Source organism: Lipophrys pholis (assembly GCF_963383615.2).
Source record: "Lipophrys pholis genome assembly, contig: SCAFFOLD_36, whole genome shotgun sequence".
Lineage (NCBI taxonomy): Eukaryota > Metazoa > Chordata > Actinopteri > Blenniiformes > Blenniidae > Lipophrys > Lipophrys pholis.
This window is the reverse complement of record NW_028292098.1, coordinates 295,436-321,245: the sequence shown is the minus strand read 5'-3', so window position 1 is coordinate 321,245 and position 25,810 is coordinate 295,436. Positions and strand designations below refer to the sequence as shown.

General features: G+C 46.4%; 2 protein-coding genes across 3 annotated transcripts in view; one reads left to right on the top strand and one right to left on the bottom strand.

Annotated features, from left to right (window-relative positions):
* Positions 1 to 25,810, top strand: part of LOC308128182 (NLR family CARD domain-containing protein 3-like) — a 180,592-nt gene that overhangs the window by 19,596 nt on the left and 135,186 nt on the right. The window lies entirely within an intron of this gene.
* Positions 17,799 to 25,810, bottom strand: part of LOC308128183 (NACHT, LRR and PYD domains-containing protein 3-like) — a 75,412-nt gene continuing 67,400 nt past the window's right edge. Inside the window, exons 6-8 of the mRNA XM_080493890.1 lie at positions 23,931 to 24,113; positions 20,241 to 20,414; positions 17,799 to 19,936 (exon numbers count right to left, since the gene is read on the bottom strand). Coding sequence (XP_080350016.1) covers positions 19,867 to 19,936; positions 20,241 to 20,414; positions 23,931 to 24,113 — 427 coding nt within the window. The 3' untranslated portion in view covers positions 17,799 to 19,866. The remainder of the gene's footprint in view (positions 19,937 to 20,240; positions 20,415 to 23,930; positions 24,114 to 25,810) is intronic.

Genomic DNA, 25,810 nt, shown 5'->3' with positions numbered 1-25,810 from the left:
AGGCAAGGCTATAGTAAGACCTCGGAATGGTGACAGTTGTCGAAAATAAACACGTTGCTAGATTTTGATATTAAATGTTGGCAAGGATATAGTAAGACCTCGGAATGGTGACAGTTGTCGAAAATAAAGACGCTGGTGGAATTCATTAAAAACTGAAGGCAAGGCTATAGTAAGACCTCGGAATGGTGACAGTTGTCGAAAATAAAGACGCTGGTGGAATTCAATAAAACTGAAGGCAAGGCTATAATAAGACCTCGGAATGGTGACAGTTGTCGAAAATAAAGACGCTGGTGGAATTCATTAAAAACTGAAGGTAAGGCTATAGTAAGACCTCGGAATGGTGACAGTTGTCGAAAATAAACACGTTGCTAGATTTTGATATAAAATGTTGGTAAGGTTATAGTAAGACCTCCAAATGGTGACAATTGTTGAAAATAAACACGTTACTAGATTTTGAAATAAAATGTTGGTAAGGCTATAGTAAGACCTCCAAATGGTGACAATTGTCGAAAATAAAGACGCTGGTGGAATTCAATAAAAACTGATGGCAAGGCTATAGTAAGACCTCGGAATGGTGACAGTTGTTGAAAATAATCACGTTGCTAGATTTTGATATAAAATGTTGGTAAGGCTATAGTAAGACCTCGGAATGGTGACAATTGTCGAAAATAAAGACGCTGGTGGAATTCAATTAAAACTGAAGGCAAGGCTATAGTAAGACCTCGGAATGGTGACAATTGTCGAAAATAAACACGTTACTAGATTTTGAAATAAAATGTTGGTAAGGCTATAGTAAGACCTCCAAATGGTGACAATTGTCGAAAATAAAGACGCTGGTGGAATTCAATTAAAACTGAAGGCAAGGCTATAGTAAGACCTCGGAATGGTGACAATTGTCGAAAATAAACACGTTACTAGATTTTGAAATAAAATGTTGGTAAGGCTATAGTAAGACCTCCAAATGGTGACAGTTGTCGAAAATAAAGACGCTGGTGGAATTCAATGAAAACTGAAGGCAAGGCTATAGTAAGACCTCGGAATGGTGACAGTTGTCGAAAATAAACACGTTGCTAGATTATGATATAAAATGTTGGTAAGGCTATAGTAAGACCTCGGAATGGTGACAGTTGTCGAAAATAAACACGTTGCTAAATTTTGATATAAAATGTTGGCAAGGCTATAGTAAGACCTCGGAATGGTGACAATTGTCGAAAATAAATACGTTGCTCTATTTTGATATAAAATGTTTGTAAGGTTATAGTAAGACCTCGGAATGGTGACAGTTGTCGAAAATAAAGACGCTGGTGGAATTCAATAAAAACTGATGGCAAGGCTATAGTAAGACCTCGGAATGGTGACAGTTGTTGAAAATAATCACGTTGCTAGATTTTGATATAAAATGTTGGTACGGTTATAGTAAGTCCTCGGAATGGTGACAGTTGTCGAAAATAAACACGTTGCTAGATTTTGATATAAAATGTTGGTAAGGTTATAAGTGACAATCACTATAGTTTAATAATCACAGAGCACTTTTGGTTTTATTTCCTTCTTTCTCGGGGGTTCTGGTGGGTCTGCGTTGCTCCGTGTTTGCCGGCGACTGGCTGAGGCCATGTCGGCCGAGCTGAGGAAACTCACCCGCAAACACGGGATCCGCATCTCGACACCTTTCCCCTGCAGCGTGGAGCAGGTTGCTCTGGCTGTGGGGGAGAAGGTCAGCTACAGCAGGTGGAGCAGGTGGAGCAGATTGCTCTGGCTGTGGGGGAGAAGGTCAGCTACAGCAGGTGGAGCAGGTGGAGCAGGTTGCTCTGGCTGTGGGGGAGAAGGTCGGGTACAGCAGGTGGAGCAGGTGGAGCAGATTGCTCTGGCTGTGGGGGAGAAGGTCGGGTACAGCAGCGTGAAGGCGGCGGCCCGGATGAACGGCGCCGTGGTGATCTTTATGGACCGGGTGGAGAAGGCCAACTCCGTTGTGGAGACAGGAATCACCGTGCTGGACAGGTTGGCCAAGGTACAGCCGCTGTCCCAGCCTGCTGTCCGGGTGATCCTGTCCAACGTCCCTCCTTATGCTCCAGATTAGCTCTTAACTAAGGAGCTTTCCAGGTTTGGAAAAGTGGTGTCTGGCTATAAGGAAATCCTGTCTGGAATGAAGTCTCCGCTGCTGAAACACGCGATCTGTTTCAGAAGACGAGTATTTATGATACTCAATAACCGGAATGAGGAGCTCAACCTCAGGTTCCGTGTGAAAGGAAATGATTATGACTACGTTGTCTTCGCGAGCTCAGCTGGCATGAAATGCTTCGGCTGTGGTGAGGAGGGACACACGGTGAAGTCCTGTCCGCGGCGGGCTGAGTCGGCTCAGCCCGGTTCCGCGGAGTCCCGTGGCGCTGCTGCCACGGCCGCCGCTGCCCCGCTGAGTTTTATAAAGCGTTCTGGGACATCCTCGGTAAGGATGTCCTAGACGTATTTAATGAGTGTCTGGCCTCTGGTTCCATGCCAGTGTCCTGCAGGAGGGCAGTCCTCACTCTGCTCCCTAAAAAAGGGAACCTGCAGGACATCAAAAACTGGCGCCCTGTGTCGTTGCTCTGTGTGGACTACAAACTCCTGTCCAAAGTACTGGCCTCCAGGCTGGGGAGGGTTATGGAGCAGGTCATCCACCGGGACCAGACCTACTGTGTCCCTGGCAGTAGGTCTGGTAGGTTTAAAAACATTCTGTGCTGTACGGAAAACAATGAACTGCAATTTGCACATTTTTTAACATAAATGATTTCATAAGGCTCTGACGCACAATGTCACTGTTTTCTGACAAAATGTGTAAAAGGTGTAAATAAAAGTGTTTTAAAAATCAAAAAAAAATCTCTCTCTCTCTCTCTCTCTCTCTCTCTCTCTCTCTCTCTCTCTTTCTCTCTCTCTCTCTCTCTCTCACGGTGCAACCTCAGCTCCGCCCACTGCTCCCAGAGTCCAGATCCATATTTCACTTTCTCTTGTATTGTTTGATTGTACATTCATAGTGACAGGACGTCTTTTCCTTTATAAATGAGTTCCCAGTCATCCGATTGTACCTCAAAAACTAGTTTATCCAGGGATTCCTCTCTTCTGACTCATTTGTAATGATATCCATCTGTTGTCTGTTTTAATCTTTCTGTGGTTTTTATTGGAAATAGTAAAAAAACACGTCTGTGTGGGATCGTGTTGCCTTCAGGAACAGTGGGTACTTTTACCTATGTAACTCAAAACTCTCTATACAGTGTATTCACCCCATAGCTGTAATTAAAGTGAAATATTTAATTACATCTAAAGAGCAAAGGTACAGTAGAAATCCTTCTAAGTATCGTGAGGCTGAGTAACATTCAGGAAGATGTTTTTAGGTGTGAAAGCAGCTTTGTTTGAACTGGCTTCAGACTATCAGCTGCTGTTAAAGTTCTCAAAGTCTTCATTTCAAACTTCAGTCCTCCTCAGTCGTCCTTTTTAACAATGTTTTTATGAGCTTCCTTTGAATCTCAATGAAGGAAACACAATCAGGGAACGCCCTGAGCTTTCTTTGAACCGCTGTCACTCACAACCCCACATATGACCCCTATTAGAACTTCTGTTCTCACTTTAATAGTCACTTTAATTTGAAAAAGAACTCCTATTCTCACTTTAATAGTCACTTTAATTTGATAGAAAATCATATTTTCACCTTGATTTTCATTTTAATAAAAAAAAAAATTATTCCCATTCCCACTTTCATGTTCACTATAATTTGAAAAGAGTTAGGGTTAGGCTAACCCTAACCCTAACCCTGTTATACAGTACTGTTTATGCTGTACTACCTGTTTTTATTGTCTCATTAAAAAAAGAAAAAGAAAACAAAGTGAAAGCGGCTGCTTTCTCTGGGTTATTGCACAACAAGGTTCACAATCACGAGTCTGCACATCAGTGCACATGTACACCGCCATCTTGAATCCTCCTTTAGAATTAACAGTCGTCACTCATTTGATGAAACAAACCCTCCAAAGCTTTCTATCTAGCTTTCTATCTAACCCTGGCCTCCTGAGAGACTGGAGCCTAAATCCAGCGCCTTAGACCACTCGGCCACACTACCTGCTGCACTGGCATCTCCTGGAGAACTCTGGAGGGATTCTATTTGGGAGGACTTTCTGGGAGGACTTTACTTTCTGCTGTTCATCTAAATTTGCATCCCCATCTCGTCTGGACAAAGAGAATGTTTTATCTGGAATAGTTCTCGCCGACAGCCTGCAAGACCCAACTTTTAATGTTTTACTGATGATGGGGAAGTTTTTCATTCACAAAAACAAATATATGAAGTCCAAGACAAATTTCAACATTTTTCACAAAGTGCTTTGTCTGTACTTTAAATCTCTTCAATTTATGAGGAAGAAAAATAGTATAAGATTATATAACTTTGTAAAGGAATGTAAACTCTATGAAAACCCCGAGTGTATGTTTTTTTGTTTTTATTATTTCTTTTTGTTTGTCTTTGTTTTCAGTTTTATCTTATGGTTGTTTAGTTAATGTGTGTATGTCTTTTATGTTGGATTGTATTATCAAAGTTATCATTGCCTGGAATGTTTGTTAAAGTTTCATTTAAAAATAAAAAATAAAACTCTGGAGTGATCAGGTGACGTCAGACCGGAAACAGGAAAAGGAGGGGCGGAGCAGCACGAGTGAAGTGAGTTCGACGGGAGTTGGAAGAGTGTTCAGAGCCACGCAAGTATTGATGAACACTAATACCAAGGTTGGTTTTTCTCTCTGGATATTTCCGATGGCCCCGCCCACCACTACTGTTTGGAGCTTGTTGGAATCTCTCGGCTGTGTTGTCGTGTCTCACAGAGGAAACATTTCATCGGAGAGTTTGAACAAACTATCGTCCAGCACGAGGAGGAGGTTGATCGTCAGCGCAGACTGCTGGAAACCATCTGGAACCCTCAAATCCAGCTCCACAGAACAGGTCTGGAAAAGTGGGAATGAACACATGAATGTGACTGGAGCAGGATCTCCATTGTTCTGACTGGGTTTGGTTTATCCACCGCACACAGAAGCAGGGTTTGTGTCTCTGGAGGGAAACTTGGATTGAGCTCAGACTTTTTTATACATTTCCTGGTTTGAATCAAAACACAGAAACTAGAGAAGAAGATCTAGAATCACCTGGAACTCCCTGACAAGACATTGAAACAAGGTTAAAATAAAGATATGAGCAACCATTGACAAAACGTGGAGGGTATTTTGTTTCTGGACGGTTTTCAACATGTTTTGTGGAGTATTTTCTAGGTTGTCTACGTTGTGACAATATCACACCCAGCAGCAGCTTAGTGAGGAATATTTGTGGTTTGATCTCAGTTTTTAATTTCTACACTAGATATTTGAAAGGAAATGATCAGTTTTTGATCATATTTATTTAGATTTTCAATAGATTTGGACCTTTTCATAATATTAGCTCATGAGTCATGTCATCTTGCTTGAGGTCCTTAATGATCATAAATGATCGCTCTATCTAGTCCTGGGTGGATAAACAATGAATGGAACTATTACTACTATTGTCCCACATGAACTGCTCAATCAAGTTGTGGACATTGATGTTTTCTGAAGATTCATAAATCAACATTTAAAAGCAGGACGTCTCATTATCACTCCATCTCAGGTAGCATGGTAAACTGCTGACACGGTGTTCTGACAAGATGAGAGAAGATGAGAGAATATATCATCTAGAACTAGTTCATCCTAAACAGTCCTTGTTAATCCAGCAGCTAAAGATTCACATCAAGCAGTAAGAGAACGACTGGAGGAGGTTTAGACTTTAGACTTTAAACTTTAGACTTTAGACTTTAGACTCAGCTTTATTAATCCCTTGGAGCAGCACACATCATGGAGGTCAGAGGAGAGTGACATCATGGAGGCCAGAGGAGAGTGACATCATGGAGGTCAGAGGAGAGTGACATCATGGAGGTCAGAGGAGAGTGACATCATGGGGGTCAGAGGAGAGTGACATCATGGAGGCCAGAGGAGAGTGACATCATGGAGGTCAGAGGAGAGTGACATCATGGAGGTCAGAGGAGAGTGACATCATGGAGGCCAGAGGAGAGTGACATCATGGGGGTCAGAGGAGAGCTGCAGCCGGACGTCAGACAGGCTTGGTGTGTGCCTGGTTGGAGGAGAAGTGAGGGTGGAGCAGTTACTGCTAAAACTAACTAACTAACTAACTAACATGTCCCACTCTGTCCTCATGATGGAGGGGCTGCTTCATCAGCTGATGGGCGTGAAGGGCAGAGAGCTTCTTGGTGGGCCTCTCTTGGACCAGGAGAGGATGCAGAACATCTGGAGAGTCCAGAAGAGGCACATCAAATGCACTGAGGACCAAGTGGGTGTGCTGCTCTACACAGAGGGAGGCTGGACCTCCATCAAGGAGGGACTCATTCTCCCTAAATCCCGCTGTGCCAGGGGGTCCACATCACTGGAATCTTTCCTCCTCCACCTCCAGAGCTTCATTCCAGGTTAGTATTAATCACTATTCATTGGCAAGAGAAGTGACCTTTGATCTCCTGTGGGAGTTTAGAGCCCTCCAATGGCCAGACAGGGTCAGGATGGCAAGGTGCCAAAATGAAGCGCTCCCAGTGTTTCTTTGTTTGAATCTATTTGAAGGAAGGAGCTCCAACAGTGGGGATGGTGCTGACTTTAGACATGACGGCTCCATCATCTCAGCCATCAGCAGCCTCCATCACCTCCTCAGCCTGTGTTGTTGGAACTCCCACCTCTCAACAAGCTCCTGCATCTGATCCCACCTCCTCCGCCCCATACCTCCCTGCTCCACCCACCTTCCAGCTCCTCTGCTGGCCACTCCACCTTCTCTAAGTAGAATGTTCTGGTGTGAAAAACCTTGGTAAGATTCTAAACTTCATTTTAGGAAGGATTCTTTTGAAGTGGGAACTTTATTTGTCTTGTAATATTTTTCAGACTGTGGATTGGAGCAGCCCAGCCTCTGCTCCACCTCTCCCTCCCACTGCCACCACTGCTGTCGCCACTGCTACAGCGCCACCTTCTGCTCCATCTGCTGCTCCACCTGCTGCTCCCACTACTGCTCCCACTGCTCCACCCACTACTCCCTCTGCTTCACCTGCTGCTCCATCTGCTGCTCCACCTGCTGCTCCACCAAATACTCCCTCTGCTTCACCTGGTGCTCCCACTGCTCCACCCACTGCTCCTTCTGCTGCTTCCACTGCTCCACCCACTACTCCCTCTGCTTCACCTGCTGCTTCTACTGCTCCACCCACTGCTCCTTCTGCTGCTCCCATTGCTCCACCCACTGCTCCTTCTACTGCTTCCACTGCTCCACCCACTACTCATTCTGCTTCACCTGCTGCTCCCACTGCTCCACCCACTACTCGCTCTGCTTCACCTGCTGCTTCCACTGCTCCACCCACTACTCCCACTGCTTCACCTGCTGCTCACACTGCTCCACCCACTGCTCCTCCTGCTGCTCCCACTGCTCCACCCACTACTCCCTCTGCTTCACCTGCTGCTCCACCTGCTCCACCCACTGCTCCTTCTGCTGCTCCCATTGCTCCACCCACTGCTCCTTCTACTGCTTCCACTGCTCCACCCACTACTCACTCTGCTTCACCTGCTGCTCCCACTGCTCCACCCATTACTCCCTCTGCTTCACCTGCTGCTCCCACTGCTCCACCCACTACTCACTCTGCTTTACCTGCTGCTTCCACCGCTCCACCCATTACTCCCTCTGCTTCACCTGCTGCTCCCACTTTTCCACCCACTGCTCCACCCACTACACCCTCTGGTTCACCTGCTGCTCCCACTTCTCCACCCACTGCTCCACCCACTACACCCTCTGCTTCACCTGCTGCTCCCACTGGTCCACCCACTTTTCCACCCACTGCCCCACTTGCTGCTCCCACTGTTCCACCCACTGCTCCTTCTGCTGCTCCCACTGCCCCACCTGCTGCTCCCACTGCTCCACCTGCCAGGAGCCAGACACAATATGACAGACAGGCGGAGGCACTCTTGTTAATTCATGAGTAACATAGAGTGGCATTGTTATTATTTCATTCCAGTGGTAGATTTCTAATGCTCATCTTGTCTTGTGTAACAGCCCTGTGGTGGATCACATTCCACCTCCAGCACCACCTCTGCTGCTCCTCTCCCCGCCACCATCACAACCTCTGTCTCCACTGCTTCAGCTGATCCTCCTCCTGGGCCACCAGCTCTGTGTCCAGCAGCACCTGAGCAAGAGGTCGGTCTCACTAACATCTTCTATTCTACTTCAATCTTAGGTTTTTGCTTGTGCTAATGTTGTTTTTATCTATTTTTTTTTTTTTTTTACTGTTCTATTAGCAGGCTGTGGACGAGCAGAATGTCCCGGGGATGGACCGAGTGGACAGCCTGGCAGAGTACTTGGTGGGGCTCCGGGCTGAAACTGCTCCAACCTTCTCAAAGCAGCAGGCCAGTAATATCAGAGCCCTGTGGCAGAATGTCCTGCCATCTGACCAGCAGCGTGTGGCCTATGCCGCTCGGCACCAGGTGCTCCTGACAGCCGGCTCAGTTAGCAACGCCTCTGTCTCCAAACCTGGTTGCTACGGGTTCCATCCCAGCCGGATCTCAGCCGGACTGACTCCATATCCCCACTCTGGGCCGGGCCGGGCCGGGCCTCCTACTTTTAGCAGGTAAGTGGCCGTCAGTGATGCTCCATTTACAGAGAGGATTTCGGGCTCCATTCGGAGGTGAGCTCTTGGTGCAGACTTCCAACGGCTTTCGTTCCCAGATATGCACCGGCGTCCTAATCCCCTCTCCCCTTCCTTCCTTCTCTCTCTCTCTCTCTCTCTCTCTCTCTCTCTCTCTCTCTCTATCTCTCTCTCTCTCTCTCTCTCCCTCCCTCTCCCCTTCCCTCCCTCTCTCTCTCTCTCTCTCTCTCTCTCTCTCTCTCTCTCTCCTTCCCTCCCTTTCTCTCTTTCTCTCTCCCTCTCTCCTTCCCCTCCTCTCTCTCTCCTTACCTCCCTCCCTCTCTCCCTCCTTCCCTCCTTCCCTTTCTCCCTTTATCTCTTTCTCCCTCCTTCCCTCCCTCCCTCTCTCCCTCCCTCTCTCCCTCCCTCCCTCCCTCCTTCCAGGTGTGCTCCTGGAGTCATGCCAGGAGCTTGTTTTGTTGGGTGGAGGAGCGGCTTTGTGTGCGCAGGAGAGGGGGAGGGAGGAGAAGTTTTTTCCAAGTATTTGTATTATTTGACAATATTTGAATAAGTTTTAATAAAAGATGCATTTTTATTCCAGACCTCTAAACGAGTCATTTTTTATTCATTTGAATGTGAAATGCTGAACCTCAAACGTTGGCTGGTTTTTATCAACATTCCTATTTTTCTATCAACTCTCAACTGTTTTTTCTTGAGGGAAAAACTCTTGTTGATATTAATGTTTATGTTCATCATTTGTAATGTTGCCTTTTTTTTTTAAATAATTAATTGAAAGGTAAGAATTACACTTTGGAGGGCTTCTACAGAATCACTATTGATGTTGATATTGTCTAGATCAGAGGTCTCCAACCCCCCTGGTCCTCCAGGGTCCCTGTCCTGCAGGTTTAGCTCCTCCCAGTTTCAACACACCTGATTTCAATGAAAGGCTCGTTATTGGGCTTTTTCACCACCTTGGTGATGACATCATCATTAGAGTCAGGTATGCTGAAGCAGGGAGGAACTAGAACATGCAGGGCAGGGGTCCTCGTAACCAGGATTGGAGACCTCTGCTCTATGAGTTTGAGAAATAAGAGCTACTGAATTTAAAAGCAGACTCAAGACTATATGAAGTATACAAAGACAAGACAAATTTTCTTTAATCAAATCAAACTTTATTTATAGAGCACTTTTCATACACAGAACAATTGCAACACAAAGTGCTTCACATAAAATAGAAAGAAAAATACAATTGAATAGAATAGAATTATTATTGAATTCTAATTATTTGCAACATGTCATTTATCATTCAGTTTCAACCAGGAATGCACTGGTAACAGTTCTCAGTATCAGCTCTGATATTGTGTTTACTGTTTACAATAAAAACCACAGAAACATTAAAACAGACAACAGATAGATGTCAACACAAATGAGTCAAAACAGAGCAGTCCCTGAAAAACTAGTTATTGAGGTACAATCAGATGACTGGGAACTCATTTATAAATACAAGAGAAAGTGAAATATAAAGATGTTTTTTTTTTTTTTTTTTTTTTTTTTTTTTTTTTTTTTTTTTTTTTTTTTTTTTCTTTCTTTTTCTTTCGCCCTTGTCCTGTTCGGCAGCTTGGGCCAACAATATGATGTGATTGAGAGCCTTCGGAGTCAGAACAGTTTTTGGTCTTGCAACAGGGAGAGACCTGGAGTCTCCTCCTGTTGCCTTCTCCGTCAGAAGCTGGCATGGCTGCCGTACACGACCGGGGGGGAACGCACAAAGAGAGAGAGAAGAGAAGAGAGAGAAGAAAGTCGAGGGGGGAGGGGGGAGGGGGGTGGGGGGAAGGGGATAACATACAATGTCCTTGTTGTGCTACATATATTATTTGCAATAATCACACTCATCCAAATACTTTCCAACTGTTATTAGATTGAACCAGCCTGAGCAGCTCTATCTAGACAGTAAGATGATTTCCTAGATTTAACCAGCCTGAGCAGCTCTATCTAGACAGTAACGTGAAGCAGGAACATGAAATAACAAAGAGGCAACAACAAAAGAGGAACATGATTTTTAAAGTTTGAGCAAATGATGACAGACAACAAGCAACTTCAGAAGCACCTTTCGTGAGGAGTGAAAGTGTGTGTGTGTGTGTGTGTGTGCGTGTATGTGAGTGTGTGTGGCTTGTCCACTGGGTGTGGCCGGAACTGTTGTGGGGGGACCCGTGGTGACACCCCGGGGTCCGAGGCCACCGCGCCCGGACACCGCCACCCCGGCAGACAGAAGCCCCCCAGGCCCGGGGAGACCCCAGCGAACCACCCCAGAGAGCCCCGCCCCCGCCCAAAAAGCACCCGACGGAGAATGCAGAGAGGAATCCCCCCCAGGCAAGAGGGGCCCACAAGAGAAGGACAAAGGGCACAGGGCCCCAGGCCCCGACCCAAGCCGCCAAGCCGAGAAAAGGCCGGAGCAGGGCCCCCGGGCCGAGCGGGCCGAGAGCCCCCCCAACCCCGGCGGCGAGTCCCACCGCACCCCCGGGAACAGGCCCACCCACCGCCCCCCCCCAACCCGGTAAGGCAGAGACGGCCCCAGCCGCCGCGCCCCGGACCAGCCCCGCCCCCAGACCCAGGAAAGCGAAGCCCGGCGCAGGCCCCGGTCGGAGAACAGTCAACTCTACACCCCCAGGAGCCTCATAATCCACCCGCCCCATAACCCCTCCCCCCGGGTCTTGATTGGGAAACCCAACCCATGACCCACCCCGCACACACACACACACACACACACACACACACACACACACACACACACACACACACACACACACACACGGAACGGGGGGGGGAGTGATGACTCTCGCACCCTCAGGCCGCCGGCCGGGCCCCCTCCCGGCCACCGCGGTATCCCAACCTCCACCAATCCAACAGCAAGTGGAGAAGGAGCACCGCACCCCAGCCCCCCCACAAGCGCCGCGCCCGAGGGAGCGCGCCCCCCGTACTCCAGCCGCACTCACCCCGGGCCGGGGCGGGACCCCAGCGGGAGGTGCTGGGGGGAGCCACGTCTCCCGCCCTTCCCCTGCCCTATATGTGTGTTGGATGTATGTAAGGGTGTGTTTTTGTGTTTTGAAAAGGTGGATGCGATGTGTGTGTCTATGGTGCGGTTTAAAATTGGGGGGTAGCGGGGCCCGGGCGTTCTACCGCTGACAAGCGGCAGAACCCCGAAAGCGGCTTACCCCCTCAAGACCCTGCATGACTAAGTGTGGTTAAAATTGTGGGTGGTGCAAAGTCGGGGGAGGACCCAGACCGCAATTAAGTAGCCTGGACCCCCCACCTAGGCACCGCCCCACTCTTCCCTATTGTGGGGTAATATAAGGTGAGGTAAGGCAGGGAGGGTTCTGAGGGAGGGGGTCCCCCCGTCGCTAGGACCTTGGCCCAGCTGGACCCCCCGCGCTGCCCCACCCCACCCCCCGAGCGGCCGGCCTAGGACCAGGGGGGCCACACCCCCCCAAACAAGGCGCCGCAAGGGGACCCGGGCAGGGAGCCCCCACCCCACCCAACGGCCAGACAGCAGAGTCCGAGACCCGCAGGGCCCAGTGCGAGCCCAGCCGGAGGCCAGTGGCCAGGGCACCCCCCCTCATTCGCCCACTCCACACAGCCCCACACCCCAACCCACACACCCCAACTCACACACCCCAACTCACACGCACACGCACACCCCTATCAGGCCCTGGAGGTCACTCTCAGTTAACCGTCCATCCAGAACCCGGAGCCCCCCCCGTACCCCGCTCCCCCCAATCCGGGAATGAGGCAGACCCGGAGCGCGGCAGCAGGGGCCAACCCGCCCCACCGGGGGAGGGGGCCAGAGGGAGGACCCACCCCCAGCGCCGCAGCGGGCACCCCCACCGGGAAGGGGGAGGCCCCGCACCCCCAGGGCCCGGACAACCCGCCCCCAACCTCCCCCCAGTCGACAGCCCAGCCGGGGCCCGACGCCCAGTATAAAGATGTTTAATGGATGACAAAGGGCTTAAAAAATGCATCCAAGGAGAAGAATACATGACATAGAGAATCCAATAAATGATGAACGAAGGAGATGGAAAATAAATACAAGAAATGTAAACTAAGTTCACTCATATGATGAGAAAATGTAAGAAGAATTCTTTTAAGAAAGTAGTAGAAAACAATAAAGGCCATGTCAGCAGTACATAGAAGGTTCTACATAGTATCATTCAACAGGCTTCCAGTAAGGATACCGTTATTGAAAACAGACACACTTCACAAACTACAGACCCACAATTCTCCCAAATCCTAGAAAAACTCTTCAACGACATACTAGATACATTCAGAGAAAAGAAATCTAATTCATTAAATCTAGGTAAAACCAAAATCATGATATTTGGAAAATATGAAATAAATAAACAGGTAAAGGTTCAAGTAGAGGGTGTAGATAGAGAAAAGGTGATTGAAGACAAATTTCTAGAAAAATGTAAGGATGAGTACGAGCACATTACAACTCTACAAAGCTGATTTCCTTTGATCTGAGCGTCTCCATGGCTCCAGTGCTGATCTCCTATCAGATCAAAGGAGATCAGTGCCTTTTGCCATGGAGATGCTCAGATCCAAGATTTCCTCCGGCTTTGATCTCCGTTGATCTCCATCCGGTGCCTCTCCCATCCACTTTGTGATGAAAGGCTCATTATTGTTCTTTTTCACAACCTTGGTGATGACGTCATCATTAGATTCAGGTATGCTGAAGCAGGCAGAGAACTAAAACATGCAGGACACCAGCACTCTCTGACCCAGTTTGGACACCCTGTCGTAGACCATCAAGAGACAGCTTAGTTTTATCCTACTGATGACGTGTTGCTGCAATAGTCATCTTGCTCAGTTTCAAGTTTTTTCCCACAGACACCAGAGAACTCTGGAACAGGATTTGACAGATAGTGACGGGGCGCGGCCAGCAGGGGGCAGCAGCGAGGCTGACTTGCTCTTTGACCGTGTGACTGTGGTGACCAAATCCAGGGGGCGTATTACATTGGTTATTGATGTAGCTTAAAGAGGTGGAACAGATTAAACATTCAGATGAAACAATCAGCAAATAAAAGTCAAATTAAGAAAACGTACAAGGGCTTATTAGTCAATGATATCAGTGATTTCATGTCTGTTTGATTTTTTACTATTTCCAATAAAAACCACAGAAAGATTAAAACAGACAACAGATGGATATCATTACAAATGAGTCAGAAGAGAGGAATCCCTGGATAAACTAGTTATTGAGGTACAATCGGATGACTGGGAACTCATTTATAAAGGAAAAGACGCCCTGTCACTATGAGTGTACAATCAAACAATACAAGAGAAAGTGAAATATGGATCTGGACTCTGGGAGCAGTGGGCGGAGCTGAGGTTGCACCGTGAGAGAGAGCGAGAGAGAGCGAGAGAGAGCGAGAGAGAGAGTGGACCAAGATAGAGACTGAGACTGAGACTGAGTTTTACACTCGGACTTGGACTTGGAGTGGAGTGGATTAGTCTGGAGGCCCAGGCACACGACCACCTCAGCTTCCACTCAGAGCCCAGACCAGCTGTTCAGATTTGGACACTTGGAGCTGAGAAGGGGGAGGCTCCATGATTCCTGTTCATGCAGAGGTTTTTTTTCCCTTTGCCACTGAAGGCAACACACTCACTAGCCACCAGTCCACAGATGAAAACACAAAATCATATGTGTACACAGAAAGTCCAGTTAAGATGGAGACGGGTTGTGAATGACACAGATGCTACTGGTACAGTATGAGAGTCTGACTGCTTTCAAAAGGTCCAGTGATCATACAAGCGTATCAGTCACTCTCATACTTTCTCATGGTTCTATTGACAATGAGAAGCAACAACACAACACTACTGCTTGGACAAGTTTGCTGGATCACATCATGGATGATGGATGATGGATGGATGGATGGATGGATGATGGATGATGGATGTAATATACAGACATGACTTATGTTCACTCTGGAGGTGAGGGCTGATGTTCCCTTCCACAGGGAGAAGCTGCTGGTAGCTCACTCTCTATGTTCCTCTGGAGGTGAGGGGGGAACTCCTGTTCTTACTTTCATTGTCACTTTAATTTGAAAAAAACATATATTCTATTTTCACCAAGATGTTAGTGAATCTCAGTGGAATCAGACTTTACTGGTGCTGCTCTGCTGTGGTCAACATTCACCACAATAGTAAGGACTTTACATGGACACTAACTAATGATTGAACAAACAGTAAAACAACTGACCTCCAGGCACTAAGCTCCTCCTCCTGTGGAGGCTCTTGTAGGAGGTGAGAACAATGGTGAGTGATTTACACTTGAGGCCCAGCAGATGACCTTTGTCAGAGCAGAGAAGAAGCTCCTGAAGACTTTGAGTTGCTTCTGGGACAACTCAACTTTTCCTCAGTACATACTTGTACACATGGTTTTACAGGCAGGTGAACTCCGCTTAGAAACCACACAAACATCAAAATGTTTCAGTGAAGCTCATTGGTTTGTCATAACCTGATTTAAACACTAAATTTAGAGACTCATTCACCTCCAGTGTCAAACATACACAGTGTTCGTCTCTGTTTCCTCTCAAATACTTCACTTTGACACTTGTGCTGAAATGACCTCCACCTCACAATCCATGGAACCGTCCTCTGAAGACAGGTGGCTTTCATCAGGACGAGCTCTCCATGGAATTCCCTCAAAAACCTGCTGACATGACGTCCGCTAGGCCTCCATCTCCATCCTGACTGCTGCAAACCAGGCCAACCACAACAAACAGGGTGAAGAGAGCCACTGAACTGACCGGCCCGGGACTCGAGGAGGATTTCTCACTAAATCCAGAGGATCACTCGCTCCATGGGAGGGAAGCACTGTCACTTTGTGTGGCTTCAACATTAAACTACCAAGGTGATGAAGATGATGATGTCCGGGTTATCTTCTTACATTATAAATTAGACACCTAACTTATAAAAAAAAACTTCCTTTATTTAAAATGATGGAAGTTTTTATTAAATTACAAGGGTAACCTTCATTAGATGTTTAAAACAAGAACATTTCAGATGAAATAGTGTGTCAGCCTCTCCTTTGTTCTCAGTGTCTCCATGGCAACAGACGCTGATCCCCTTTGATCTCCTTTGATCTCTTCCATGAGGAGCCTGTCCCATCAGCTTTGTATAGGACATATTTTTGCAGGTTTTTTTCTATTGTTTAGAAAGTGTTAGCAGAATCATTAACAGACGTTGTAGCAGCCTACTGCTGAGAATGATTCTCACACACAAAGTCAAATCTTCTTTTGAAATTTAACACAAAGGATCATGGTTGATGACCAAAAGGCTCATCCAGGAATTGAACCCAGGACCTCTCTCACCCTAAGCGAGAATCATCCTCCTAGACCAATGAGCAGACATGTTGAAGAAGCTAAAGGACTCCAGTGATTATCATAAAGCTGCAGGTTTGGAACATTTCCACACTTCAAGTCAGGGCCGGCTTAGAGTTTGTATGTTCTCCTTGTTCCTCCTGGGTTTTCTCCAGCTGCTCCAGTTTTCCTGAAAACCTCCAAACATATATTTCAGGCTCATTGGTGACATAATTCCTGAATCTCAAAATATCAAAGAAACACATTTTAAACCAAAGTTCAAGTGTTGAAGTTGATTGAGGACAACTTGTGTCTGAAATGGAGGAACCAAGTGTTCTTGTGGGTAATATGGGACTAAGAGCTCTTTAAGATAGGATGGAGCCTGATTGTTAAGAGCTTTAGAGGTTAAAGAAGGATGTTAAATTCTATTGTAGATTGAACAGGAAGCCAATGATGAGAAGCTCTTATTGTAGTGATGTGATCTCTCCTGCTGGTTCCTGTCAGGACTCTCACTGCAGCTTTTCTATCAGTTCAACACTTCAACATTTCAACACTTCTCATTTGGTTCTGCTCATCATGGAGGAGATACTGAGACTGATGACATCACTGTGATGTCAGAAAGGAGCTCTTGCCATGTTGCCATGGTAACTGTTGCATCATAGAATGAATTCACTCAGCTAAGCACAGCTTTACCTCCTGTCTGGTTCTTCTGTCTGCCACAGACTGTAAACACATTGTTGGAGATGTTTTTTAAGAAGCTCAGACCAGCTGGTTATTACAGAAGAGTATTAGAGCCTCTCATGAGAACAAAAGAGAGGAGTTAGTATTGTTTCTTTCATCATCGCCCCTTTTATGTGAACGAGCTCTGATCAGGATGGAACAGCCTGGTTGAAAAACTGAGTTGATCACCTGCTTCGTAGTAACGCTTATCAAGGAATGAAAATGTTTGTCAATCCAGAGAACGGAGAGAGATCTGGATTGGTGGAGTTGGTGAGGAACCAGAGAGCTGATGGGGGTCAAATGTCATGCTCAGGGAGCCACAGTGGTGAGTGGTCAGCTGTAGGATTCATCACTGTGAACCACTGCCTGAAAAGAGAGCACCGCCCAACGTGGGACTCAAACCCACAACCCTGAGATGAAGAGTCTCATGCTCTAGTGACTGAGCTCATCAGGCTACTTGTTGTGTAGTGATGAAGGACGACTTTAATGTTGACTGTGGCTATTAGACGCTCCATCCACAGTTGCTATGGATACAGTAGCAGAAGCAGAACTCTTTCAGAACCATGACATCATCACAAGAACAGCTGATGTAAGACAGGATGATAAGAATGATAAGAAGATGATAAGAAGTGGAGGAGTTTGTTTTGTCAGACAGAGAAGTGACTCAGGTTTCTGAGTGAGTTCTGTCAGAGCCTCTTCAGCTTGTGTGTCTCATCAGGTCTTTCTGGGCCGTTCACACCTGGTTAACATCTGTTTCAGCTTGTTGGGATTTATGGTTGGTTATTAGCATTAAATTACTGTAAGTAATAGATTACTGAAAGTAATAAATCACTGGAAGTAATTTATGATTACAAATAATAATTATACATTTATTCCTTAACATCTAAAGTAATTGAGTAATTACTTAAAAGTTAATAAATTATCAAAAATAAGTTAGTAATGAAAAAGTATTAATTTGAATAAATTTGTTATTTAATTATTAATAATGAATGGGGCACCACCAAATAAACTGGAAATAGCTAATACCAGAATAAATATCAGTCTTGTTTGTAAAAGGTTTATTTAAGTCATATAATATTTCTGTGTAAAAATATAACAATCTTAAATAAAAGAGAAGGTGTGAGATCCGAGCACAGACTGTTACAAACCAGTGAATTGTCAACAATAAATACACAATAATCACCAAGAATCGTTCAATTCAGCTAACAGGCGTTTATTAACTAAATGTATTAATTCATAAATAATTCTGAAATCATTTCATAAATCAACACATTCAAGTAGCAAACGACATCTAACATGGAGATCTAATCTATTAAACAGCAAACACTATGTACAAAGAGTGTGTGTGTGTGTGTGTGTGTGTGTGTGTGTGTGTGTGTGTGTGTGTGTGTGTGTGTGTGTGTGTGTGTGTGTGTGTGTGTGTGTGTGTGTGTGTGTGTGTGTACGTGTGTGTCTGGCCTGGAATGATAACTGGAATTGGTGTAATGACTTTGAATGTCCACCAGGTGGAGGCAGACGTTGGTAGGTCAATGTCAGTAGGTGTAGCGACCTCAGATGTCCACTAGAGGGAGGCAAATGCTGGCAGGTCAATGTGGTGACCGTGACGACCACTAGGGGCGTGCAGCGGCGCACAGAGGGAGAGCGCAATGGCCTGATGTGTCCACCAGGTGGACGTCAAGAGGTATTGCAATGACCCACGTGACTACTAGAGGCGTTTGACTCATTCTTTCTGGGGGCCACAGTGGTTGCTTAGCGACTAGATAAACAAGACGCTCGTCACACGAGTATGCGTGAGGGTGGTCTTGGAACGACGCGGTCTCACCTACTCCCGTAAAGACTGGTGGACTTTGTCGGCCCGGTTCTGAGCGGCGGAGTTCTAACAGGACATGCAGTTAGAACTCTGGTGATGGATGTGGATGTGGTTTAGCAGCACCAGATAGCAGTTTGGCTGCTAAATGTGACTGTGTGTGTGTATGTGTGAGCTTATCTGATCAGATAACAGGAGTGGCGGCGGATTAGTGAAGGAGGGGGAGAGAGAGAAGGGAGTTAAAAAGTTCTGGGCCGGTCCACGTGAGTTAACACGCGGCTCCTTGTGTCTCCGTACGAAGTCCTGCGTCTGGATGGACGTGAATCCGTCTTGGAGACGGTGTGTCTTCACAGGTCGGACTTTTATACCGGCGCATCATGGTCCGGCTCCCTGCTGTGCTCACCATGGCCTTGGCCAATCAGAGCGAGGTTGGCTTCAGAGTTTCCGGGGCGTTTTCTACGGCTGTGGATGGAGTTGGTGGATCCCCCTGGTGGTGAGGTGCAGGGATGCAGCTTCCAGGTGGTGGCCCCCTGGACGGGGGTCACGTGACCAATGGTGAATTTTTCCAGTGGCGACCACATGTTCCTTTGTCCGGAGGGGGTGAGCCATGGAGGCCAGGAGGAGGAGGAGGAGGTGGAGCAGGAGGAGGAGGAGGAGGAAGAGGAAGAGGAAGAGGAAGAGGAAGAGGAAGAGGAAGAGGAAGAGGAAGAGGAAGAGGAGGAAGAAGAGGAATAGGAAGAGGAGGAGGAGGAGGAGGAGAAGGAGGAAGAGGAGGAGAAGGAGGAGGAGGAGAAGGAGGAGGAGGAGAAGGCGGAGGACGAAGAAGAAGTGCAGGCCAAGGAGGAGGAAGAGGAGGAGGAGCAGGAGGAGTAGGAGGAGGAGCAGGCCGAGGAGGAGGAGGATGAGGAGGAAGAGGAAGAGGAGAAGGAGGAGGAAGGGGAAGAGAAGGAGGAGGAAGAGAAGGAGCAGGAATAGGAGGAAAAGGAGGAGGAGGAGAAGGCAGAGGAGGAAGAGGAAGAGGTGGAGCAGCAAGAGGAGAAGCAGGCTGAGGAGGAGGAGGAAGAGGAGGAGGAAGATGAGGAGGAGGAGGAGGAGGAAGAAGAGGAGGGTGAGGAATAGTAGGAGGAGGAGGAGGAGGAGGAGAAGCAGGCTGAGTATGAGGAGGAGGAAGAGTAGGAGGAAGAGCAGGAGGAAGAGGAAGAGGAAGACGAAGAGGAAGAGGTTCAGTCCACACAGTCGTGGTTCTGCGTCACATCCAGAAGAACCCTGGTTCGATGCTGGACTCTCACAGCGTCTCTCTGCACTCCTCAGTGGATCTTCAAAACATATAGTGTCTCCGACCTGACATGTCCATCACCCAAAAATGCAGAGAGCTCCTCCCCCTCCAGCTGCAGAGAGATGAGAGAGATGAGAGGTGATGAGGAGAGTCTCTGTGGAGCAGCCAGGACTTCAGTCCTGTCCACAGCAGCAGCTCAGAGCTCATGAAGGACCACCACTGTCAGACCAACACAACAAGCCTGAGGCTCCTCTGATTGGCTGACTGTGTCCTCTGCTGTCCAATCCTGAAGCTGCTCAGCGTTCTCCTCTCACAGCCTCACAGAGCAGTCAAACTCTGGATCTTTGTTCTCACACTAACTGTGTTTAGTAGAAACCTGCTGGAAGCAGCATGGACTCACTCCAACATCTACTGACCTGAGAGTCTGCAGGCTGCAGTCTGGACTCTGCTGAAGACCAACCAGCTGCTGCACATCTGGATCCTCAAGGTCGTTGTTACCCAGGTAGAGCTCCTTCAGGTGGGAGGGGTTGGACTTCAGAGCTGAGGCCACAGAAGAACAGCTGATCTCTGACAACCTGCAGTCCTCCAACCTGAATAAAGAGAGAAAGAAGTGAGATTAGAGGACAAAGTTTGATGTTGAAGTCATTGAGACTGAAGAAGGTTCAGACTGGAAGAGTTTAGAAATGTAAAGTCCAAACAGCTGAAGCCACCAGGAGGAGAAGAGTCTCATCAACATGCTGATCACTAACATGCTGCAGAGCTCAGTCCATCTCTGTCCTCCAACATCTGGATCACAACACACACACCTCCTCCTCCTGATGCTTCCTCCCCCTTCCCCTCCTGCTCCTCCTCCTCCTCCTCCTCCTCCTCCTCCTCCCCCTCCCCCTACTCTTCCTCCTCCAGTGCTATAAGAACCTTTAAATTCAGTGTCTGTAACGAAATTCTCTATATTTTTCCATCAGTTCCTGAAAATGAAGTCAGTTTAACTGAAACTTCTGGTGAAAATCCACTGAAATGTCAAAACAAAGTGTATAAATCCTTTAAAGCTCCTGGCTTGGTGGGACCAGATTGGACCTCTTGGTGGGTTCTGCTCCACGGGCCTTATGTCCTCTGCTGTTATGTGAAAGTCAAACTTAAGGACTGGTGACGTCACACTCCTCCTCCACCCTGTGCTGGAGGCTCCGCCCCTCTGCAGGGATCTTTGGGATCATTATGTTACATTACTGCATGGAAGTGAAGCCAGAGTGTTTTATGAAGTAATCATGGAACCTGATTGGAACTAACTTCACTTCCAGGTCTTGTATGGCGTTCTGACCGCAGGCTGAGGTCTGCATGAGGCAGCAGGGGGCGCTCCGCTATGAGACGCATCATTAATAGAACTTCTTTCTAATGAAGCCAGACTTTTGCTTCATCAGTAACGACTAAACAAACCACATACTACTGGAAAGGAAAGCTTGGATTTGGAGCCATAAAATGATCCTTTTAACGGCTTCATGTGAAAGAAAAGTAGAATCAGAGTGTTTCTGTAGGTTGTCATTGTCCCTCATCACGGTGTGTTAACAGTTAAATATGTGTCTGTGCACAGTGACGTGTCTGCTCAGTACAGGGTGGAGCTCTTACCGCTCCACCCCTCACAGGTTCTACTGGAGTCACAAGAAGTTGGAGGAGCATGGAGCGGTGACGTCAGCGTGAACAGGGCCTCTCGGAGGGGCCTGGAGGCTACAATGACGTCATTCAGCCGCACGGAGCCAAACAGAGCTCACGGACATGTCAAGAATAAAACAGGCTTTATGGATCAGTGGCGCCACCTGCTGGAATCCTGGACTCACCGTGAGTACAATTCTTTTGAAGGTGTGGAAAAAGTTAAAGTTAAAGCCTTGGGCTGCTGTTTCTAGAGCTACAGACCAGAACTAATCATAGAGCTACACAGAAAAGAATCCTCAATGAACATACCTCTCTCCCTCGTCACAGTTGCATGTTTACAAACTCTTCACAAGAGGGCAGTGTTGCACCACAAGTCTGTGTGTGTGTGTGTGTGTGTGTGTGTGTGTGTGTGTGTGTGTGTGTGTGTGTGTGTGTGTGTGTGTGTGTGTGTGTGTGTGTGTGTGTGTGTGTGTGTGTGTGTGTCTGTGTGTGTGTGTGTGTGTGTGTGTGTGTGTGTGTGTGTGTGTGTGTGTGTGTGTGTGTGTTCCGTCTGCAGCCAGCAGCCCTGAGAGAGAATCAGCACTGCTGATGTGGACATCAAGAAGAAATGATTGTTAAAGGAGAACCGTTTCAAATAAAGACAAAGTGTCGCGTCATTCAAAGCACAAAACCTTTAAACTGGAGGAGGAGGCGGAGTCTGTGTTTAAAACTTTGACGGCAAATAAAAACAGAACCGCTCTACCACTGAAAGTGATATTGGGGATTATTGAGGAGGAGAGTCTCCTCTGTCATTTAGTAGGTTTCTGAAGTCCATAGATATTCATTCTCAGAGTAGCTAGTGTTTGAAAATCTTATTTTGAAAGGCAAATTGCGGACTTCCTGTCAGATTTAGGTCAGGGGTCCCGGCATGTGATTTGTCGGGCTCAATGAGACGAACAATTGAGTTTTGGTTTGATCTCACTACGACATTCCTACGGGCTGTGGTCGCCATTTAAGTGTTTTTGGTGGCTGTTGTAGTGTTTGTAGGTGGCGCTAGAGAGCACAGTTTGGCTCTCTGGGGGTTAGTTTTTACATTTTCTTATAATGTTATCCAGTGTTAATTAGCGTGCCAAATTTGGTGAGTCCTTGAGCATGTCTGGGGGTGAAATATATTCTGCTTCAGAGGTTGAGGGCCGTTTTTGGAAGAAGATCATACATTGAAAGGCAAACTGTGGACTTCCTGTTGGATTTAGTTCAGGGGTAGCGGTACGTGATTTTTAGGTCTCGATGAGCCGAACAATTGAGTTGATGTTTGATCTCTCTACGACATTCCTACGGGCCGTGGTAGCCATTTTGGTTTTTCTAGGTGGCGCTAGAGAGACATTTTGGCTCTTTGGGGGTTCGTTTTTACATTTTCTTATAATGTCATCCAGTGCTAATGAGCGTGCCAAATTTGGTGAGTTTTTGAGCATGTTTAGGGGGTTTATACAGGTTTTTTTTACAAAGAACTAATAATAAGAAACATTACAAACACAACAGGGTCCAGACCTCCTTTGGAGGTCCAGGCCTCCTTTGGAGGTCCTGGTCTTTCTGCTCGGTCCCTCATAATGGTCACATCTGCTCAAACATCTGCAATTAAGAAAAGATTTTACTGCCAGAGTGCAGAATACCCGCGGATGTTCCAGCCCTTGGTTTGGCATGCTGCTCTGGTTTTGGCCCTCGAGGAAAAGTAATTGAGGAGCCCCGGTGTTAAGGATAAAAAAAAAAGGTGCAGCAATTTAAAGCGTATTTAAAAGATGTTAAAAAGTCAATAGGACTAAATTACAGCTCAGGGTTAAAACAATAAATGAAATAAGTTCAAAGTGATTAAATCTAGACCCCCTATAGATATATTACATTTTACTGTGTCTCAAATAGAGTTTAAAAGGCTCAAACAGAGTTGTACTTTTCAGGCGAAAGCAGTAGTGTGTTACTCTAAAAGGCCAGCAGAGGGCTCATGGAGATTGAAGGAGCCTAAAAGCTGCACAGAGGCAGCAGCATATTAAATCCTGCAGCCGAGCCAAACCCCAGCTCAAGTGGTCTGCCTCTTTGTTTCCTATTACAGGATGGAATCACACCCCTACATGACACACACTGGGTCAGGGGGGCAACAATGGCAGAGTGAGGGAGAGTTTGGAGCTCCAGCTGGGAGATCAGTGACTCTTCATCCAGGAGAGATCAGCCTGCTTTGAAAGCTGAAGCTCAACATGGAGCGTGTCAGAGGTTGACGGAGAATTCTCCACTGCAGCACCTTGCTTCTTCTACCAAGCTTTGAAATGTGGAGCTCCACACGGCTCTGCCACAGTCACAGGACTAAAGCCCAGAGAAGAAGTCTCAGTTTCTCATGGAGATCCTCAGTGTGGATCATCTCATATCAGCCTGATGTCTGACCTTTAGTGTCAACACAACTTTCACTGCACACAAACTCAAACATGGAGTCTGACCTCAGAGTCTCCAGACTACAGAGTGGACTCTCCAGAAAACCACACAGCTGCTCAACTCCTGAATCCTGCAGCTGGTTGTCACTCAGGTCCAGATGTTTCAGATGTTTCAGGAGGGAGGGGTTGGACTTCAGAGCTGAGGCCACAGAAGAACAGCTGATCTCTGACAAACTGCAGAACTCCAACCTGAATAAAGAGAGAAAGAAGTGAGATTAGAGGACAAAGTTTGATGTTGAAGTCATTGAGACTGAAGAAGGTTCAGACTGGAAGAGTTTAGAAATGTAAAGTCCAAACAGCTGAAGCCACCAGGAGGAGAAGAGTCTCATCAACATGCTGATCACTAACATGCTGCAGAGCTCAGTCCATCTCTGTCCTCCAACATCTGGATCACAACACGCACGCACGCACGCACGCACGCACGCACGCACGCACGCACGCACGCACGCACGCACGCACACACACACACACACACACACACACACACACACACACACACACACACACACACACACACACACACACACACACACACAGTTATTGTGTTTTTATTCTTTCCTAAATATTTTAAACTCTAAAAGTTTTTCAATAATGTTGTTCAAGTGTGAATATTTCATTCCAAACTCTTCTATACTGAACTCCAAACCTTTCAACATTTGTTTCCTGAATATTTTATAACTTTGGGGTATATGTCAGTGTAGCTGTTGGTAAAATAAAGGCTTAAACATAGAACTATACAACATAGAACTAGTGTTGTCACGATACCAACATTCTGGTATCGATACCGATACCACCATGTAGTTCGATATGTTTCCAAATAAACAGAGAACACAAAAAATGTCATTAGATACAGCCTGTCTTAAGTACGACCAATGTCTTTAAATGGTTTGTCACTATGCAGTAATCTTTGACAACCTGCAGCCCCTCAACCTGAATAAAGAGAGAAAGTTTCCAGATGTGAGTCAGTAGTTTGGAGATAAACTCAATCACCCTCTTTACTGGTTTCATCTCCATTTAGTCTCAATCTGAAGATTTGGTTTTACATTTGATAATAATTTCTATGATTTCTTCCTTACTAATGAAATGTCTCTGGGTCTTTCTCTTTACACTCTTTAATAGATTCCATGTGTCTTTAATAGGATTCTGCTTTTCTTACATTTCACCACTTTTATTTTTGTAGATATATGAAAATTCTCACAGTAGTAGTTAAAGTATTTTTATATTTCACATATTTATGTGCCGCTTTATTTTTTTACAATACATGATATAGAGAATCTATAAAGCACAAAAGTGTTTTATAGATTCTCTGTATCATGTATTTTTCCTTTTGACAGAATCTTTTAATCCTTCTTTGATCAATAGATGATCTTTGTTATTGTTTTCTTTGTTTAACATTTCTTCCTAATTCTGCATTTCTTACAGCTTTATTCACATTGTTGTCTAGATATTCTGATTCCCAGTCACTTGTAATAAATAGCTCTTTTCCACCAGCTCCTACTCAGCCTTACTCCACTTGACCCTACTGGCCTTGCCTCTACTCCACTCAGCCTCACTTGTTTTCCATTACAATAGAACGACCACGGCGTGGGCGGAGTCATCGGAGCTTTCTCCGTCATGCACAAGTAATCACCCCGATGTGATGCTTCACTGTCCGGTGTTTCGGTTTCACTGGTGCTCCTGTTAACTGGTGACTTCTGCCACAAGCTGTTAGTAGCTACTGATGTTAAAATAAGAACAACAAACCATACGATACTTTAAATTCTAATGGAGATGTGGTTAAACAGCGTTCACCAGGACAGCTGCAGACTTTGGTCCTTTTTTGTTTTTTATTGTGTTCAGGTTTAAAAAATGGCGGGTGAATGAGCAGCCTGCTGTCTTCTCGTCTT